This window comes from Macaca fascicularis, chromosome 5, assembly GCF_037993035.2.
Source record: "Macaca fascicularis isolate 582-1 chromosome 5, T2T-MFA8v1.1".
Taxonomy (NCBI): domain Eukaryota; kingdom Metazoa; phylum Chordata; class Mammalia; order Primates; family Cercopithecidae; genus Macaca; species Macaca fascicularis.
The window spans coordinates 80,450,854-80,472,565 of NC_088379.1; the positions used below are offsets into that span (position 1 = coordinate 80,450,854).

Below are 21,712 nucleotides of genomic sequence, written 5' to 3' on the forward strand. Positions count from 1 at the left end.
GCCGAATCTTTTTCGATAGGCCTAAATTAAGAGAATGAGTGCAGAATAGGAAAGAAGTCCACATTTACATTCAAAGTTTAAAGCCACCTAGTATCTGAGGTCACTGATCAAAAACAGCTGCCCATTTCCCAGTGGGGAGTAAAATAACCCAACTTAAGAAAAAAATGCCCACAAAGTCAGATCAAGGTCTGACTTTGCAATGGGTTAACATAAGGAGGTCTCACTGCTGCAATAAAGTTAAATACACACCACTAATAAAAGAAAGCATTTACTTTTTAAGGAAATAAAACAAGTAACACTGGTATCAACTTGAATGGATGCTTCAGGAGGGCAGGGGATTTTGTGTTTTGTTTAAACATCTGCAGAAAGAGGATCAAAGCAGGGTGTTCTCTCCAGTATGAAGAGGTTAGAAAATGGACACACTGTGACTTACTGGGTTCAAAGCTTTGAACTAGAACATGTAATGTTTTAGATGGTTATGTTTACAGCTTCTCCATATGAAATAAAATATTCAGTGAGAGTATACTCATTTATATATCAAACTGGGCAATGTCAAAACTGGTATTTGATCATGACCTTGGATAACAATCATCTAATTCTTACCTTTCTCCAAAAAATTGGGCACACATCCTCCCAGGTGGGAATGTTAATGCTTTGGTATTTACAGAATAGTCAGTTACCTGCTTTGTACATGAGGAGTCAGTGAACCATTATGTAAAATGTGTATCTGACACACCACAGCTCCCAAAGAATGAATTTACCACTGACATCAAGGTTTACTGTGAAATGCAGCAGATACATATTTTACAAAATATGAAATTTAATGAAATTCATACTTTTAAGCAATCATTTCAGTAAAAGAAATTGTTATGATGTATATGTATGACAACAGATTCAGAACTGGTTAGAGTTGAATTTCAGCAATACATCTTAAAGGTATTTGTCAAACAAACCCTAAAGCTCATTTTATTTCAAGTGAAAACATCATCATGAAAAAAGTCATGTCACATTGACTAACAAGGTTGGTAACAAATGTAATGATCAACTTTATCACTTAACATTTCACAAGACTTTTTATTGGTTCTAAAAAGCAATTAATATTTTAAAGGTACGGTATATAAACAAAATAGCCATATCTTGATTTTTGGCAACATGAAAAGGCCAATTTCCTTTCAAAACAATTCCTGGACTACAGCTACAAATGTGGTGAACAACGTCATATAGAGTAAAATTCAACTCCTGACACACACTTCTATGGCAACTGTAACATAGTTAACACTTGGCCTGTACCTATATGAACACTGATTCATTAGGGGCCAGTGAATGAAAATGTCTTCAATCTCATTTGCTATTTTAGTTGAGGATTCTACTAATTTACAGAAGAGCTGGGCCTTTCCTTCTCCCATTCCTTTTATAACTTCCTATCCAGTTTCCTGCAGTTTATTTTTCCTCCTATATGAATTGTTCTTATAATCTTTAAATGTATCTGTTTCCATTCACTTTATGCCTGCATGCTTCTCTATGACTTGCCAAACATGTAGAACTGGGTGTAAAGTGGTATTTTTCCAAGGTCAAAAAAAGTATACAAATTCATTTATTAGGATTAGGTTTAAATTGCTTTCATTGAGATTATTCAAAGGATTTTTGCCTTCATTAAAAATTATATCAAGTAAATATTATATGACATCCATGTTTGTTCACCAATAAGGATTTAGGTTTATCCAACTTTTTGCTAATACAAATTCAAGCATTGTCTTAAGTTAAAAATATGATTATCGTTCCCAGTAGATGTATAACAGAACACAATAGGGGGTGTCAGTTTTTTAAGGATATTCAAAATTATGGAAAACAGAGGTTCAATTACAAAAAGCCAGCTAACAGCACAAAGGTCACCAAGGTACGATACAATTTTGAGTGGGACCTATGCAGTGCTACTTAGCCATTAAAAATGCCAACAAAAGGAATGGGGGATGAATCACAGTTAAGTATTCCCTTAACTGTAACACTTAAATGTGCATGTACACTGACTACATTCTATTTCAGGTGCTTGTATAACTGTAAAGACATTATATTACGAAGAAACACAGCTGGAAGTCTGGGCTTCTGCATTGTAGGAGGTTATGAAGAATACAATGGAAACAAACCTTTTTTCATCAAATCCATTGTTGAAGGAACACCAGCATACAATGATGGAAGAATTAGGTAATAAAATAATGACTAACCAAAAAAACTTGTATTAAATGTTGTTTAATAAATGCCAAAGCTTGGCCTCATTTGAGATAAGGCATGTATTTATTATACTTTGTGGGGAGTTAAAGTATTTATGTAGCATTCAACTTCTGAGAAATCCAAAATAATTACACATATTCTTAGTCCCATACTACAACTCCCCATACTTTTAGCATTCCTTCTAACACAAGCTGAGTGGATAGTGAGTTTGGAGAATGTAAATAAGAGGCAAGAAATATCTAAATTAAAAGCAACATAATTAAAATGGTCAGATGCAGCAAAAATTAGGACCACTAAGATAAACTTGCATTAACTTCAGCAATGAATTAAAATACTAATCATATCTTGGTTTTTTTTTTAGATGTGGTGATATTCTTCTTGCTGTCAATGGTAGAAGTACATCAGGAATGATACATGCTTGCTTGGCAAGACTGCTGAAAGAACTTAAAGGAAGAATTACTCTAACTATTGTTTCTTGGCCTGGCACTTTTTTATAGAATCAATGATGGGTCAGAGAAAAACATAAAAATCACAAATAGGCTAAGTTGAAACACTGTATTTATCTTGTCAGTTTTTATATGTAAATACACTGTTAAAATGTCAGGAAAAGTATGATCTAATGAAAGTCAGTTACACCTCAGAAAATATGATTCCAAAAATATTAAAACTACTAGTTTTTTTTCAGTGTGGAGGATTTCTCATTACTCTACAACTTTGTTTATATTTTTTCTATTCAGTAAAAAGCCCTAAACAGCTAAAATGATTTGTATACCCCACTGAATTCAAGTTGATTTAAATTTAAAATTTGGTATATGCTGAAATCTGCCAAGGGTACATTATGACCATTTTTAATTTACAGCTAAAAGATCTTTTTAAATGCATTGCTGAGAAACAATGCTTTCATCAAACAAGAAATAAATATTTTTCAGAAATTATAGTTGTCTTTTAGTATGTGATACTAATTAAGATTACTTGTATTATTACCATTTAAAAGATCCTAGTAATTTATCCTTGCAAATACCATGTTATTTGTTACCATCACTGACAAATGTGTTCTAGGGCTATCCCTAAAAATGCTCAGAGAATTATAAACTTGTTTTGTTTTAGTAATGGCTAAAGCTCTTTTTTCCACAATCGTTAGCGACTGTATAAAAACTTGCGCTGCTCCACCAGTGGGCCTTGGGAAATGCATCAAGGCCAAACCAGCTTGACCCTGGCTCATAGACATGGTCATGAGGCTATTTAAATTTGTGCCACAATGAAGAGTGTTTGTACACGTGCCTCCTAGAAACTACACTAAGGGTAATTTATTTCATAGAGCCCACCCAAATGCCTTATAGGTTTTATTAATTTGGATATGAAAGTGTACCCCATTTGGTTTCACCAGGAACCCAAATTTAGAACACTGAAAAGCTATCAAAAAGTTGTGATATCAAAAATGTGTAAGTCTCTTAATATACTAAGCAAGAGTGTCACAGCAGTAACGATAAAGACTAGTTTTAGTCTCAAGCCTTAGAGGGGCCCTTTGTTGCCTTTTGTGGTGCAGCCTCTTACGAGACTGGTGTTTTGTTTGTTTGATTAACAAAACTGTGGCCCAAGTGGAACCTTGACCTTTTCTCAGATAATTTGTTTATGTACACAGCTAACACAGCTCTCTTTAGAGTCCCTGTTAAGTGACTCATTCACATTCCTTTCTTGGATATAAAGTCATTGCTGTCTTTATTTTTGAAATATTACAAGACAAAGATTTTTAACTTAACATGAAAAATTCACTCTTTTATTTTCGAAAAAAAGTTAACTTTTCATACTAACAAACAGAACAAGATTTAAGGTAAATTTCTTAAACATTATCCAGAAAAATAACAAGATTTATAGTATCTACTTCTGGTACTAATATACACAAAAGGCCAAAACCATGCCTATTCTGCAGGTGTAGCTTCGGTGCTCTCCTGTTCAGGGGCAGGCTCACTGCCTGCTTCTTTTCCTTCTTTGCTTCTTTTAGATTTTTTGTGTTTGTGTCTCCTGTGACTATCTCCTTCTTCACTTTCATGGCGACGTCTACTATTACTGAAATAAAAAAGGTGTGTTCTGTTTAAATACACAATCAGTGACAAAAATCCAATCACTCTAAGGAAATTCTCAATATAACACTGGGTTTAAAATAATCTAATGCATTTTCTCATCAATATAGTGTGGGGAATAATCAGTTTTATGTGACTTTTATGCAGGGATTGTATTTATTTTATAGGGCCATCTTCACTGATACTATCTCAGATTCCCAGTGCCTATACAGCTTCTGAAATGCATATTATAATATACAGTAACAAATTAGAAACAAGCACTAACTCAAAACTGGAAATACTGTAAAGGGTTGATTTTTGGCAAACAATAGGTATTTTGTTTAATTTTTTTAAAAAAATTTGAGACAAGGCCCTGAATTTTTCTTTAATGAAACCAAGCACTGCTTCGTTTCATAACTTACGAAAGACTGGTTCATAGGCCAAAATTTCCCCTCTTCCAATGCGATAATGTAGTAAGTCAAAATCTCTCCCATACTGTTGGCTCACTATTTTATTAAAGAGCAAACCTTCGAGAAGACTTATGTCTGGTTTCCTCTTTTTCCCTGTGTCGTCTTTCTCTATGTCGTTCTTCTTTCTCTCGACTTGCTCTGTGACGCTCATAACCTCTTTCTGCATATTCCCTGTATCTGTATCGTTCTTCATCGCTGAAATTGAAATAGAAATGTTTTCTTGACAACTGGACCGTTAATTCTGAATGGATTCAAACTGTAAAAGAGGAGATGTGATCTGCAGTCCAAACCCCAAATCCTCACATTAGCATCTTTTATAACATTAGTGAGGAATAAATATTTGTTGAATTGAGAGGAAAACGATGGTTGTTCTCAAAATAGCACTAGAGCTAAGAATATAAATATATAATAATTACATAGGTTAAATGACCAATTTTGTTCTGTGCTTTCATAGCTGTTAAAAAGATTTAATATAAAAATGCTTTGGTTTTTTCATTTCTTGAAAAGGTGAGATCTGCAACTGATTTACATTGTTACCAGCTTTTACAATTTTTTGCTCCTTTTAGAATTAAAATAATATCTGTGTATCTCAGATTTCTAATCAATATTCTTGGAAAGTGTTGGACACATATTTAACATTATAAAAATATACAACTCACAATGACTACAAAACAGAAAGCAAGTTATGTTTTTAAACTTTAGGTTTATCATTAAATATTCATCAAATACAGAAGTATAAACATAAAGAACAGAAACATTAAAGCAACTTCTACAGTATCCATACAAAATGCAGATTGGACATACCTGCATTCTGACATCCTAATTACATGTGTGTGTGTGTGCACGCGGGAGGGGGAACTACATGGCTAATAACTTCAACTGCATACATATAAGTTGCATCTCCATTTTCTAATTTTGGATTGAATTATACAGACTGGTGAAACTGAGACGAATGGCTAGAGTTAGAGGGTGGTCTTTCTTTACCTCCCTAGACCTCCTTTCCTTTCATGTCCTTTAACTGACATTCTCTTTCCATCTTTCTCTTTATCCTTCATGTCTCATTTCTTCCTTTTTCTTTTTTTTGTTTAGCACAGAAGTCAACACTTTCTACATCAGTAAATTCCCTTAGAATAAAATAATCTTTTAGAAGAGTATGCTGAAGAGCTTTGATTTCTAGAAATGTTTAATATGAATTATTAAAGTAGTAATTTGTATGAAACATCAAGATGGTAAGGAATCTCAGGGTTTAACATAGTCAGGTGACAACTATAAGCCATGTTTTAAAAGACATGTCAGCCTATGTTCTAGCAAAAGTAATGATTCAGTAATGCTATGCTTAATGCCCAATTGTACTGCTGACCAAGTTATTATCTGTGATACATTAAAATTTTAGAATCTCATTTAAAAAACAGAAAATGTATTAATATATACTTTTGCACATATTTGTATATGTTATTTCCACTATTTTTTTCCTATCCATAAATATGTACTTTGTACTTGGAGTGTGGAGGCATGTCACCTGAAAGGGAACATGCCATGCCAGTCAGTGGAGAACAGCAGAAAGAGTACAAGTGGAGTGAGTACACACAGGATCACATCCTGATTTTGCCACTTACTAAATGAGTGACCCAGGCTGTTACTTAACCTCTCTCAGCCTCGGTTTTCTCACTGTAAAACTGCCAAGAGTATTTTTCAAGGCTTTTTACAGAACTGACAACATTTATAAAGTGCTTGGTATGAAAGCAGGCACTCAATAAATGGCAGTCTTTGGTGAATTTAATGCTTAATTTTTTCAGAAGCAGAACTTTTTAGTACCATGTCTTGAAGTAGAATAAACTAGCACCATAAGAAATATAGTTAACTTCTCTCAAAAAATGAGGCTTTTCAATGACTGCAACTAGATTTACATAAAAATAATTAAAGTCAATTATCTCATAATGTGTCATTTGTAACTCTCTTTTTCCTCTTACCCTAAAACCAACTCTTGTTGAACTCGAAGCCTTTAGATTCTAAAAGCAGCCCTGTGATGGGAACCTTAAAACAGATGGTAGAAGATTGGGTCCTACACACAAAATAGAAAGACCCTCCTCCTTCCATCCCCTTTTCTGATAAATGGCTGAACCAGAAAGGTTTCTCTGAACCTGGAAATTACATTAGAGTTCATTTCAAACATCCTCAAATGACCAGCCTTCTTTCTGGCCCATAATTAAGCTGCCTAAAAAGCAGAAGTTGAAACTAGTCTGTACTTTTCAAAACAATGGCCCTGTAATTTGTAAAGCAACATATACTACATGCCATACTGCTAAAATATCAGCCTTCAGACACCTTTACTTATACTTCACTTGGATTTTCCAGAGCATAATGTTTTCCTGGGATAATTCAGAACTCAAAATTCCTCCACTTTTTGCCTCTCTGACCTTAAACATTTCAGTCAAATTTAGGTAAACTTTGACTCCTAATGCCCTACAGTTCAGCAACTTGAATATCAAATGTGGTTTAACCATTAATGCTTTTAAGTTGCAATAAAAACTCAGTAATATCTGTGCATGTATTTGAAGCAGAAGAATTAGAGGATTTAGCCAAATCTTCTATAAACAATGTGTTATTTATGCAAAGAAAATTTATAAGCCCTGCCTGGTAAAGCAATTTATTTTATTCTTATTTCCTATCAAATTTTGCATTAAGCGCCTTACTTATAAACATGTACAATCTAGAGATAGCAATGCTATCTCAAACATATTCATTTCCACATGAGAAACAATTTGACTTTCTGGAAAGTAATGCCCTCGAACTTAAAAGAATCATGCACTTAAATTGGCTAAAGTCAACAGCACATTTCCCACCAAGCAAACACAAATCATATACTCATGCGCGCGCGCGCGCGCACACACGTATCATGGTGTTTACTCATTTGGTCAATAAAATTTTATTAAGTGCCTACGATGTATAAGTCATATTAGTAGGAGCCAAAGGAAGGAAAAAAGATGAATAAATCCTTATCAGTTCCTTCTTGTGCATTTTTTTAGGTAAAGTTTTAAGCTACTGACCAGTCCTAGTCAGCTTGACAATATGAGGGGTCTTCAAAAAGTTCATGGAAAATGCATACTATGAAAAAATTATGCATGGATTTCAACATTTTTCTGCACCAAAATAAACTCAGTAATTTGTTACAACATCGCTGAACAGGATCTAGCTTGAGGTACTAGTGTAACTGTTTAGGGGTACCATAAGCCACACCCATATAAGTCAGCAAGCTTAATAAATGTGCGTGTTCTTGACTGATCCACTGTTCAGCTCATCTCTTTCCTCTCCTTGGGTCTCCCTATTCCCTGAGAAACAATAATGTTGAAATGAGGCTAATTAATAACCCTACAATGGCCTCTGTGCGTTCAAGTGAAAGGAAGAATCGCACATCTCTCATTTCAAATCAAAAGCTAAAAATGATTAAGCTAAAAATGAGGAAGCCTGGAGAGGAAGGCATGTCAAAAGTCATGACAGGCTAAAGTCTATCCCTCATGTGCCAAAAAGACAAGTTGTCAAGTCAAAGAAAAAGTTGTTGAAGAAAATTAAAAGTGCTACTCCAGTGAACATATGAATGGTTAAGAAACTGACAACAGCATTATTGCTGATATGGAGAAAGTTTTAGTGTCCGGGTAGAAGAACAAACCAGCCACACAACATTCCCTTAAACCAAAGCCTAATCCAGAGCAAGGCCCAATTATTTTCAATTCTATGAAGGCAGAGATAGGTGAGGAAGCTGCAGAAGAAACAGAAGCTAGCAGAAGTTAGTTGGTTTGTAAGGATTAAGCAAAGACGTGATCTATATAACATAAAAGTACAAGGTGAGGCAGTAAGTGCTGAGGTAGAAGCTACAGCAAGTTATCCAGATGATCTAGCTAATCTGATCATCTGATGGAGGTAGCTCCATTAAACAACGCATTTTTAATGTAGATCAAATAGCTTTATACTGAAAGAAGAAGCCATGAAGACTTTCACAGCTAGAGAGAAGGCAATGCCAGGCTTCAAGTTTCAAAGGACAGGCTCACTCTCTTGTTTCCTAATGCATTGTTCCTTAATGTAGCTGGTGATTTTAAGTTAAAGTTGGTGCTCATTTACCACCCTGAAAATCCTGGAGTCCTTAGAATTATGGTAAATCGACTCTGCCTGTGCTCTAACAATGGAACACCGAAGCCTGAATGGCAGCACATCTGTTTACAGGATGGTTTACTGGATATTATAAGTATTCTGAACAAACTCTGTTTTTTCCTAACAATAGTAATACTCACTGGCGATAAAGGAAAGCTCCTCCTTCTCATTAAATGATGCGGTTCCATTACATTATTTTCAAAATGTATACATTTTGAAATGTGTATGTATACAGTCAAGTGTCAGTTAATGACAGGGATATGTTCTGAGAAATGCACTATTAGGTGATCTCATTGTTGTGCAAACCCCACACAGTGTACTTACACAAACTTTGATGGTACAGCCTATTATACACTAGGTTACATATTATAGACTATTGCTCCTGGGCTTCAAATCTGTACAGCATATTACTGCACTGAATTCTGTAGAAAATTTTAACACAATGGTAAGTATTTGTGTATCTAAACAAAAGATACAGTATAAATAGTATTGTAATCTTATGAGACCACTGTTATACATGTGGTTTGCACTGACAGAATATAAAAATAATAACTAAAATCAGGAGGAACACCTTTTAAAACATATGTAAGACAAATTTTCTTAAATATTAAAACTTAATACGTAAGTGTGCAGCAGGAAAGACTAATAGGAAAACCCTTTTAAAAAGTTTTGGCCGGGCGCAGTGGCTCAAGCCTGTAATCCCAGCACTTTGGGAGGCCGAGACGGGGGGATCACGAGGTCAGGAGATCGAGACCATCCTGGCTAACACGGTGAAACCCCGTCTCTACTAAAAAGTACAAAAAACTAGCCGGGCGAGGTGGCGGGCGCCTGTAGTCCCAGCTACTCGGGAGGCTGAGGCAGGAGAATGGCGTGAACCCGGGAGGCGGAGCTTGCAGTGAGCCGAGATCCAGCCACTGCACTCCAGCCTGGGCGACAGAGCAAGACTCCGTCTCAAAAAAAAAAAAGTTTTAAGTAAAATTTCCAATTCTTAAAGGTAGCCTATTTGTGCATTTTCTTTAAAAAATGGATAATGGTGTTTGGAAAATCACTATAATGTTTTTAATCCACTGGATATATTTTAAGAGTGACCTTGGGCAACACAGCATGACCCTGTCTCTACAAAAAATTTTTAAAATGAGCCAAGCATGGTGATGCATGACTGTAGTCTTAGCTACTTGAGAGGCTAAGCCAGGAAGATCACTTGAGCCCAGGACTTCCTACATTAGGGAACAATGCATTAGGAAACAAGAGAGTCAGCCTGTCCTTTCAAACTCTGAAGCCAGGCATTGAGTTCTCTTCTCTAGCTATGAAAGTCTTAGATGGCATCTTCTTCCAATGTAAGACTGCAGTGAGCTATGATCATGCCACTGCACTCCAGCCAGCCTGGGTGACAAAGCAAGACCCTGTCTCTAAAAACAATAAAAGTGGTGATAATTTTATTTTTGAATATTAATATTTATAATACACTGGAAATATCTATATGGTCAACTAATTTAAGCTTAAGATGAAAAACTTAGATGGCAAGATAAAAATAAATGAAGGGGTAGAAAATTCTTTTAAGAAATAAGTAAACAAATTAAAGGACGGCTGTTCAAGGTAATGGGAAGCCTCTAATCCTTTATCATTTTAAGATGGCTTTCCTAAGTACTCCCTGAGCATCTCTTTTCCAAGTGAATTGAAATTCACTTCCTCATAACAAAAATAAATTTGAAAGCGGTTATAAAATACATAGTATAAACTCCTGCACACCCAACAAACCTGTTGAAAACACTTGGTGTAGGACTGTGATCACGCTCCCTCTCTCTCTCTCTGGTGCGTTCTCTTTCTCTGTCCCGATCACGGTCTCGCTCTCTGTCTCTGTCTCTCTCTCTATCTCGGTCTTTCTCTCTTCTGGCATAATAGTCCCACTGCTTGCTGGTGTCCACAAGACTAGGCCATGAAGGCGCAGAACCAGGAAGATGGGGAAAGGCAACTGAAGAAAAAACACAATTAAAAACAAACATTATGGTACTTTAAAAAAACAAAATGCCCACCAAAAATATGTCATTAGATTGTAATAGAAATTCACTTTATAAATAGAAAAGAGAACTATCACATGGTGAATGAATACCCACAGTATCAGGGGAAGATCTGGAAACGAATCTTAAAAACCTAACATATAAAGACCCTTCATTATACAAGGTGAACAGCAATCAGAATTAGGTTGACCACAAACTCCCCAACATAAAAAATGGAAACCAGAATACATTGGGACATCTTCAAAGTGTTGAGAGGAGGCCAGGAGTTCAAGACCAGCCTAGTCAACATGGTGAAACCTTGTCTCTACTAAAAATACAAACGTTTGCTGGGCATGGTGGTGCGTGCCTGTAATCCCAGCTATTTGGGAGGCTGAGGCAGGAGAATCACTTGAACCCAGGAGGCAGAGGTTACAGTGAGCAGAGATCATGTCACTGCACTCCAGCCTGGGCGTCAGAGTGAGACTCTATCTCAAAAAAAGAAAAAAAAACAGTGTTGAGAAAAAATATCAACCTAGAAAAGTGTACTCAACAACATTTTATTTCAAGATTCAAACTGCCTTTGTAAACATCAACAAAAAAATAAGCAAAACTTACAACCAACAGACTTCACCAAAAGAATGTCTATCAGGCCGGGTGCAGTGGCTCAAGCCTGTAATCCCAACACTTTTGGAGGCCAAGGTGGGCGGATTGTGAGGTCAGGAGTTCACGACCAGCCTGGCCAACATGGTGAAACCCCATCTCTACTAAAAATACAAAAATTAGCAGGGCGCGGTGGCAGGTGCCTGTAATCCCAGCTACTTGGGAGGCTGAGGCAGGAAGATGGCATGAACCCGGGAGATGGAGCTTGCAGTGAGCCGAGATGGTACCACTGCACTCCAGCCTGGGCAACAAAGTGAGGCTCCATCTCAAAAAAAAAAAAAAAAAAGAAAGAAAAAAGGAACATCTATCAGATATACCTAGAGAAAAAGAAAAATTATCCTAGAGGATCTAACATGAAAAGAAGTAATGGCTGAACAAATAAATGGTAATCATATATGCAAATCCAAACAAACAATATATGCTATTCAACAGTAGAGTTTTTTTAAAAAGAATAAAACTAAAATAGTGAACCACAACAGGATATAAGTTAGAAGAGAAAGATTATCCTAAAGTCTCTGTATTGATGGAGAAAGATGTTCAAAGTGTATGTAACTACACATTGTTAAGTATGAATAACAAATGTCGAGTAACCACTTTAAAAAAAAAAAAAGAAAACGTATAGTTTCAAAACAATGAAGAAAAAAGGATTTTTTGAAAATCAATGCAAAACTCAGTCAATTCAAGACGACTTGACAAAGATGTAGGTGGAGAGTTAAGTTCAAATAGCTAAATATTCTCAGTAATAAAAAGGGACTGACTCATCAGTTACAAAACAAAGACTGTTGATTTGTACTTTTAAAAAACCTAACTATAACCTTAATATAAACAACATAAAAACAGAAAGTTGAAAGAAAAAAGATGAGAAAAAAAAATACAACCCCTGATCTAAAATGAGTAGCTTTAGGCCGGCGAGTGCAATCCCAGCACTTTGGGAGGCCGAGGACGGCGGATTGCCTGAGGTCAGGAGTTCCAGACCAGTCTGGCCAACATGGTGAAACCCTGTCTCTACTAAAAATACAAAAAAAATTAGCCGGGCTTGGTGGCACATGCCTATAATCCCAGCTATTCGGAAGGCTGAGGCAGGGGAATTGCTTGAACCAGGAAGGTGGAGCTTGCAGTGAGCAGAGATCATACTACTGCACTCCAGACTGGACGACAGAGTTTGACTCCGTCTCAAAAAAAAATAAAGAGTAGCTTTATTAATGACACAACAGACTTATACAAAAAGCATTACTTAGGAAAGAAAGAATGATCACATGAAGATGGATGATGTAATTTACCAAGGAAACAGAACAAATTTAAACTTCCAAGTAGCTAACAACATCACCTTAAGTTTTAGAAAGTAAAAACTAATAAAAACACAGGTAGAAATAGAAAATTCACCATGTTCATGGGAGATTAACATAATTCTCTCAATTATTGGTGGATTAAGCAGATGGAAAAATCAGTACAAACATAGAAGCGGTTTTTGTTTTGAGAGATGAGGTCTTGCTGTCATCCAGGCTAGACAACAAGTGGTATGATCATAGCTCACTGCAGCCTTGAACTCTAAGGCTCAAGTGATCTTCCCGCCTCAGCCTCCCCAATAGCTAGGATTACAGGCACAAGTCACCATGCAGATAAAGACTTGAGCTACATGTTCTTAGCATGGTTGATGTAATGGACATCACATAGGATACTGCCCATAACAAAGGATATTCTTCTTCTCAAGCACAACATTTATGAAAAGGTACATATACTTTCAAAGGATGAGTATAATAGGTTTGTTCTCTGACCACCAAGCAATTTAAGTTAGAAGTCAAATTTAAAAGTTATGAGAAAATAATCCCTAACCATTTCAAATTAAAAACATACTTCTGATAATTCATGGGTCAAAAATATCATAAATTTAAATAATTAAGAAATAAACACAGACAAACATAAGACACATCAAAAGTTTAGGGATACAAGTTGTTCCAGAAGAAAATTTAGTCTTAAAATACTATATTAGAAAAAAGTAAAAATTAATGAGCTAAGTCTCCCAATACAAGAACGCAAAAAAAAAAAAAAAAAAAAAAAAAAAAAAAAAAAAAAAAACAGAATAATCCAACAAAAAAGGATAATAAAGACGACTCTTCAAGGTTTCTTTTTCGTTTCGAGTCAGTTTTGTTTGGTAAGTTTTTGTTTTTGTTTTTAGGAGTTAATTCATTTCAGCTAAGTTTTTAAGTGCATTGGTATACGGTGCAGCATATTCTCTCTTTTTTTTTTTTTAGACGGCGTCTCACTCTGTTGCCCAGGCTGGAGTGCAGTGGCCGGATCTCAGCTCACTGCAAGCTCCGCCTCCCGGGTTTATGCCATTCTCCTGCCTCCGCCTCCCAAGTAGCTGGGACTACAGGCGCCCGCCACCTCGCCCAGCTAGTTTTTTGTATTTTTTAGTAGAGATGGGGTTTCACCGTGTTAGCCAGGATGGTCTCGATCTCCTGACCTCGTGATCCGCCCGTCTCGGCCTCCTAAAGTGCTGGGATTACAGGCTTGAGCCGGCCTCTCTTTTATTGTTTAATCTGCGTTGTCTACAGTTGTAATCCCTTTTTGCTTCTGATACTGTTTATGTGTTCTTTTTTCTTAATCTTGTCATAAAATTGTCATGTTTTATTTGTTGTCTTCAAAAACCAACTTTCAGGTTTTTTCCATTATATGGTAGTTTTCTATGTACTTGATTTCCGTTCTTTGTAATCTTTTTTTGGTGACAAATCCTAAATCCTTTTAGAAAACACAAAGTACAAATATCCCTGTTGTGTCACCATGAACTAATTTTTAAAAGTATAGTTGATTAAATACATGAAATGTATTGTTTGCTAACCTGGCAGATACATAGACCACTCACTCCTTTAGTTAATATTTTTTAATTGCTCTGTAAGATGCAACACGTTTTTATTGCTTTAAAAATATTTAAGTACTTCACTGATCCAAACTGAATCTAGGCATCTAAATACTACTACTTACCATTGCCATAGGGAAATGCACGTGCAGAACGACTATCATAACCAGAGGAATGTCCACTGTTGAAGAAAAAGATATATTTTTATGTCTGGTACAAAGAAGTTCTAAATTTTAGTAATGCAGTGCAAAAGGAAAAACTTAAGGCAAAATTACAACTTTTATCCAACCACCAATTTAATAATTTAGTTGTATAATTTTATTAATAAAACACGATTTTTGACTTAAAAAATATTAAAATATTAAATACCTAATTTTACAGAAAAATAGGATGTGCTAGTACTATTTAACATAAATAATCCAATCAACTCAGCTTGAGTCACAAGTAAAGTAACAGAAACTTTCAGGCTATCAGAATATTTCAGATTAAAAATTTAGTATTAATTTTAATTCAGCCCCACTGACAGGATTAACAAATAATACTTCTTAACATTTTGACTGAGAAAACAAATGTGCCTAACAGTCACTTAACAAAACTATGTTCTCACAATTCATGCTTTCTTGATTTTATGCAGGGTTTATAAAATCATATGCAGAACTTTACTGATGTAAAGTTCTCACATATTTTGTCTTTTTATATCATTTGAATCATTTTTTCAGAAACACACTATTTTTAATAGTTTATTTGCCACTTAAGATAAAATAGCAATAACTCTTATTAGTGATTTCTACCTGCCAAGAATTATACTTGTACTTTATATTCAGTAGCTTTTAAAATCTTCAAAACTCTATCAACCTTTTTGGTAAAAAGGAAAACTGAGTCTCAAAGGGCTTACGAACCTTGCCTCGCAACACTGTTTGATTTCTATGTTGTTAAACACCATACTGCCACCCATGAGGGAAATATTCTCTTTGTACAGCATTCTAGTTAACATAAGCCATAAGTACACAGTACAAAAAATAAGGCTACTGCCACACAGAATGGCTCTAATCCTTCTTTGTGGAAGCTGAGATGGAGTATCAAGGAATAAGACAGCTTTTCTTGACTATGGTCCCATAATAGTTTTCCCTACTTCATCCCAAAAGAGACATGTATTATTCATCATTTCCAGTAATTTATGTTTGTATTTCCCATTAAAACTGACTTGCTGGGTTTTTAACAGTCTAGGAGTTTCTTTAATCAAGTGTGTCATAAATCAAAGCAAGAGATTATTTCAAAATATTATAATTTTAGTTTTCTTTGCCCTGTTTTGATTTCAGGCTACAGGTCCAACATCTTATATAAAACTAACATAGACGTAGATTTATAAATTAAAAGACAGGTGCTGTGTTTATAAAATTAAATCTTTGAAAATATTTCCAAGATAAGTATATGGTTCTTCTGTCAAAAGGCTATCAATGATCAAAAATCAGTATCCATACTGATTTACCTTTCTATTGTTGGTATAAGAGATGGAGGTGGAGCTCCTGGTGGAGGAGGAAAACCTGAAACATTCAACCATAAGATAAAAAATGTTAACAGAATGTACACTTAATGTCAAGAGTGAAACAAAGTTGCTGTGTATCACTAAATTTCTTTGGGGATATGAATGTGCTTCTCTATGTTGTAATAATGGACAGAAAAAAATGGAGCTCAAACTTATAAACAGATTTTTAGTGCAATAAAACTTTAAGCAGTCTGGTCTAATACACAGAGAACAAACTGGGAGTCAGGACATTGGTCTTATTTTCAGCACCACACACAGCCCATTTTGTAAGTATGAGAAAGTTAATCTCAATGCCTTACCTTCTCCATACATAAAACAGTAGCCACCAGATATATTTGAAATATTTTAGAAGAAAAGTAGATATATAGCAATCACCTCTTTCAAAAAATATTTCGAGAGTTTTAGAAGTATAGAAATTTCCTTAAAATGTGTAATTTATAAATAAAATCTTACCAGTAAATGCATAGTGCTCAAAGCTGAGAATATCCACCATAAAATATGTTCAAATAGCACAACCCTAACAAACTACTTTACAAAGAAAAGCACATAATATAGTTTGTGGATCAGTTTGGAAGGAATATAATTTGTACCTCTATATCATGGGGTCTGCATTCTCAGTAATTCACAATACCTAAACGGAATACCACAGAATAATATGGCTGAAAAACAGTTAATCTACACTATACTTTCAAATTCAGATAGGCTATAAAGCATCCCAGCAGAAAAAGATTCCAAAACTTATGATGTCAATTCCTTATGATACCAATTCCTTCCAAGTGTTAACAATGAACAACTCTCACTACTAGGAAATGCACTAAATTATCTAACTTAAGTCTCTCACACTACAATTCAGACACTGTCCTAAATGAGAACAAGAGTATTCCACTGTCATATTGCCTGTCACCTTGCAGTTATGTGAAAACACTTCCACTAAGCCTCCGTTTTAGTAATTCTATGAAAAAATAAATCAGTTCTCTGAATCCTTCTCAAAGGTCCACTTAAATCGATTTTTAGCCCCACTCCAAATTGTTTTCATGTTTACCATGTTCTTCACTGTATCCAGTTTTAGGATCTATAACTCCTCTATTAAACATCTTAAAAGTACAAAATTAGCAATTACCACATTAGTCCTAAAGTCCACAATCCTATTTCATACAGCCTCACAACCACATTGTTTTTTAAACTAAAAAGACACATAAATGATTCCTTTGACTTTCCCTGATGAGTCTATTTCAGACACATTCACATATAATCAATGTCTCTATTCCACATCTAAATATGTATACTGTCCTATGCTACCTAAACTTCACTCAGTTTATCAAAGTCATTTTGAATTCAGACCCACCCTTGCAAGCATTATCACCTCTCATTCTCTTCATACACCTTGGCTTTTAACACTGAACTCAGTAAGACACACTTGCTACCAGGTGTGATATCACACTATAAAAAGAAATAACTGACAAAAATGTAAAAATAAATAAATAAATAAATAAAACACTGGGCCACATATAAACTCCTACTGATCATACTATTACAACAATAAACAATCACCACTCTAAGAACAGCCACCTGACCAGCTGTCTGTCTAGTTGCTATGTGGGGTTTAGAACACATTTTCTCATGATACTAAGCCAGCAGGATTAAAATTTAAAAATCAGAAATAATAATAAAGTCAAAATAAAGTATCTTTCTCTTCTCTTATAGTCACTATATGACATAAAAAATTCATTGGTCTGTAAAGACATTTTTAAGAAAAATTTTATTTTATATCCTATACTGTTTTCTTCACAAATTGAATAGGTAAGAATTTTCTCAGAATCTCTATTTCTACAGAAATGGGTAAGACAGGTATAAGAAAACTATATCTTAATCAAAACTGGAATGAAGCAAAGGCAGAGCTGAAAATAGGACCTTGAAATCCCAATAGCCTATTCCATATTCTAACCACATCAACACCATCTCTCCTGTAACTATAAGCTTGAAATTTCATGTTTATTAACAATGATGGAGAAAACATGAAAAAAGTTTTACCTGGAGGTGGTACAGTTATTGGAATACCTAAAAAACAAGTGATGAAATTTAATATAGTAATTGGATTTCAGAACCTGTTATGTATTTATGCCATCACCAAAACAAACTTTGAAATAAAACCCCTCGCCTCATTATCCTGGCTTATTCACTCAAGAGAAGCATTCTGTTTCCTCGTAGAGGACTAACAATTCGAGTATAACATCCAACTTCCTTGATGAAAACCCAGTCTAACAACTTGATAACAAGGTTTCCCCCACTAGTAATCACAAAGTTAGACATCAGTTAAAAAGCACACTTATGCACACACAATTATCAAATGCCATGAAGTTAATCCTAACTAAATATGATAATCAATGCCTGAGGTTGTTATTTTAACATTTTAACAGAAAAACTGATCTGTGGGTTCTTTCTCTAATACTGCAGGTAGTACAAGGATAACTCAAGATGATGGATATTACTGACTTTTGTAAAGCTCAATATGTTGTGGTTCATTCAAGTGTTGACTGTTTTAGTATTGTTGGCAGAAGTAGTAAAAGGCTAACATTTCCTTTGATTTGTAGGAGGAGAGAGAGGGGGGAATAACCAATTCATATATATACACCCCCAGGGCACATTAACATAAATGTGAATGATTTACTTCTACAGGTGCTAGCAAATATTAATTTGAGTGACTCTCACTCATTATTTGTATACATTATAAACTCTGAGGAATAAACTATGTACATTCTCAATTTCACAGGGATCAAATGTGCCCTTAAAGCCTAATGTAAAATGCATTTACTAAATACTAAAATTAAATTCAGCATTTTAAATTTAAGAGATACATGAAAGGCAATTTATATGGCATGCAAATTTTAACTATTTTTCAGTGGAGGAAAAATGAGAGATTTCTAAGCAGGAAAATTTTAAAAAAGTAAGACAATTTAAAGTAACTTTTTCATGGAAAGTTTTATATAATAACTAAAAGAGTTGGCATGGGTTCCTAAATCCTATCTTAAAAACTGCATCAAAATTAGTCTAAAAAATAATCTTAATTCATTAGCTAAATGTATGCAAAAAAATGAAACAATTGTTTTCAAATGTTTTCTTGTCAAAGGAAACATATTCTAACACTATCTAAAAATGTTCTGATGTGCATGTTTTATCAGAGTAAGAGATTTAGATTAAAAAGATCTTAAGGTAGCAAATGGCCTTGAAAAAGAGACCAAAGCACCTGATTTTAACCACCCACACAATAAAAACATATTCCAAACTTACAAAACCAACAAGACTAAAGAAGATAAGGCAGCCATCAAGTTTCTTTATGAATCCACAAGTCTACTAAACTGACCCATAGCTAATAGCAATTCTCATTCATCCTGAGGTTACCTTCCTGTTTCCCAAATTACTAAACTAAAAGAATCCAGCAAACCATACAAGCTAGCAGAGTCCCAGACTCCAAAGTAAATGAGAAAAGTAAGGAAGGCAGAACATTAAATGTTTTTAATATACACTATAACCTAATTTTCTTTAGAACAATACGGACACTACTTCACTATTTGATCTAGTTTTCATATGTAAATATATGATTATTTTCTTAGATTTGTAAGATAAGATTCATAAGATAAAGGAATACACCAAAATCATCCACCCACTCTATATACCATAATCCTAATAACTTTACCTAAACGAATGTGAGCCAGATGTATCACTTTAGCTAATGCTTACTTAGCATTAACTAGCATTAGCATTAATTAACATTAGCATTAATGCTAATGCTTAATGTTAAAATGTAAATTCATGCAAAACACTAAAAAATTTCTAGTCAGCCCCTTCAAACTTTAGTCCTCAAAAACATTTAAGTTGTTAAACTTCCACAAAACATAAAAAAAGATAAAAGACATATGACCAAAGAATCAAGTACGTTACAAGCGTAGTTAAAATTACTGTCTGCCTTTAATGTTAATCTTACTACAGTAGTATCATTGGATAGACAAAAATAATCTACTGGAATTAAAGACATAATCAAAGAAAAAACTATCTCATTCATAGGTCTTTCCAATCAATACCTACACACCAGAAAGTTGGCATGGCAACTAGGAAGGGCCCTTCTTGTGAGACCTCCATTTCATCTAAGATGTTATTTCAATGCAAATCTTTATAAGTAAATGTTCATTAAAACAAGACTATAAAGTTGATGAAATACTATATAACCAATTCTCTGACAATTATTGAATGTATTTTCAAACTGAAATATCATGTAAGGCCAACACTATTCTCACTTAAAAATCACTATTTAGTATTTGACTCTTCTTAATAAAAGAGAAACAGTATAGGGGAAAACAAAATTCATCTCAAAAGTCCCTCTCCTTTCCCCTCCCAACACCTCCATCTTCCTGGCAAACACATGCTGCCTAACCTAGACAACAGACTTAAATAAGGAAAATATTTTGTTTCTTTTCTATATCCTTTATCTGAAAAATTAGTTTTAAAAATGTTAATTTTCCTGGAAAGCTATACGTAACAGTAGTAAAAGTAGATTTCTAGTGCTGGCCAAAACCTTTTGGAAAAGTAATACTCAAGCTCTAACAGACTGAATAGATTAGTGGTATTAAAACTTGAACATAGGCCGGGTGCGGTGGCTCACGCCTATAATCCCAGTACTTTGGGATACCAACGTGGGTGGATCACAAAGTCAGGAGATGGAGACCATCCTGGCTAACATGGTGAAACCCTGTCTCTATTAAAAACACAAAAAATTAGCCGGGCATGGTGGCATGTGCCTGTAGTCCCAGCAACTCAGGAGGCTGAGGCTGGAGAATCACTTGAACCCAGGAGGCAGAGGCTGCAGTGAGCTGTCGTGCCACTGTACTCAGCCTGGGCAACAGAGCAAGACTCCGTCTCAAAAAAAATAAATAAGTAAAAAAATAAAAACAAACCACCTTGAACATGCATCAGAATCACCTGGAGAGTCTCTTAAAACACACAGATTGCTGGGCCCTTCCCCTAGTATTTCTGATTCAGTAAGTCTGGGGTGGGACCAGAAAACCTACATTCCCCTAAATTTCCCAGATGATGTTGCTGGCCCAGGACTATACTATGAGGATCACTGGATCTGATTCTAAGCTTCTCTCCTAATTTCACTGCTGAGCAATTTAATACAGACTAAATAAATCCCATTCCAAACTTTTATGAAACAAAAGCATCTACCTGTGACACTTAAAAGTACTATGAGAGCCTACACCATACGGCATTCTCAAAAGAGAAGATGATTTATTTCTGGTTGAGACAGGGTCTCACTCTGTTGCCCAGGGTGAGTGGCATGATCACGGATCACTGCAACCTCTGCTTCCCGGGCTCAAAGCAATTCTCCCACCTCAGCCTCCCAAGTAGCTGGGACCACAGGTGTGTACCACACCATGCTCAGTTAATTCTTTACATTTTTTGTGGAGACAGGGTTTCGCTATGTTGCCCAGGCCGGTCTCAAATTCCTGGGCTCAAGCGATCCACCTGCCTCAGCCTCCCAAAGTGCTGTGAGTACAGGTGTGAGCAACCATGGCTAGCCTTAATTTTTGCATTTTTTAATAAAGATGGGGTTTCTTCATGTTGCCCAGGCTGGTCTCGAACTCCTGAACTCAAGCAATCTACCCGCCTTGGCCTCTCAAAGTGCTGGGATTACAGCAGTGAGCCACCACACCCAGCTTAATTTTTCCAGTATATAACACATTACTTTTAAA

At 35.2% G+C, this 21,712-nt stretch overlaps 2 protein-coding genes across 60 annotated transcripts in view; one reads left to right on the forward strand and one right to left on the reverse strand.

The window, feature by feature from the left end:
• Nucleotides 1-4,827, forward strand: part of LNX1 (ligand of numb-protein X 1) — a 202,764-nt gene extending 197,937 nt beyond the window's left edge. For 7 of the 10 annotated variants that reach the window (XM_005555290.5, XM_005555291.5, XM_005555289.5 and 4 more), the window contains 2 exons: nt 2,044-2,202; nt 2,591-4,827. In XM_005555290.5, the coding sequence (XP_005555347.2) occupies nt 2,044-2,202; nt 2,591-2,726 (295 nt within the window). In that variant the 3' untranslated portion in view covers nt 2,727-4,827. The remainder of the gene's footprint in view (nt 1-2,043; nt 2,203-2,590) is intronic. The other 3 variants (XM_074040017.1, XM_074040016.1, XM_074040015.1) reach the window with 1 other exon arrangement.
• The window catches only part of FIP1L1 (factor interacting with PAPOLA and CPSF1), a 73,501-nt gene continuing 55,709 nt past the window's right edge, over nt 3,921-21,712 (reverse strand). For 15 of the 50 annotated variants that reach the window (XM_045393306.2, XM_045393319.2, XM_015450470.3 and 12 more), the window contains 6 exons: nt 17,997-18,023; nt 15,909-15,963; nt 14,545-14,600; nt 10,664-10,877; nt 4,817-4,954; nt 3,921-4,296 (listed from right to left, as the gene is read on the reverse strand). In XM_045393306.2, the coding sequence (XP_045249241.1) occupies nt 4,149-4,296; nt 4,817-4,954; nt 10,664-10,877; nt 14,545-14,600; nt 15,909-15,963; nt 17,997-18,023 (638 nt within the window). In that variant the 3' untranslated portion in view covers nt 3,921-4,148. Of the gene's footprint in view, nt 4,297-4,816; nt 4,955-10,654; nt 10,878-14,544; nt 14,601-15,908; nt 15,964-17,996; nt 18,024-21,712 lie in introns of all 50 variants that reach the window. The other 35 variants (XM_045393304.3, XM_045393318.3, XM_045393301.3 and 32 more) reach the window with 6 other exon arrangements.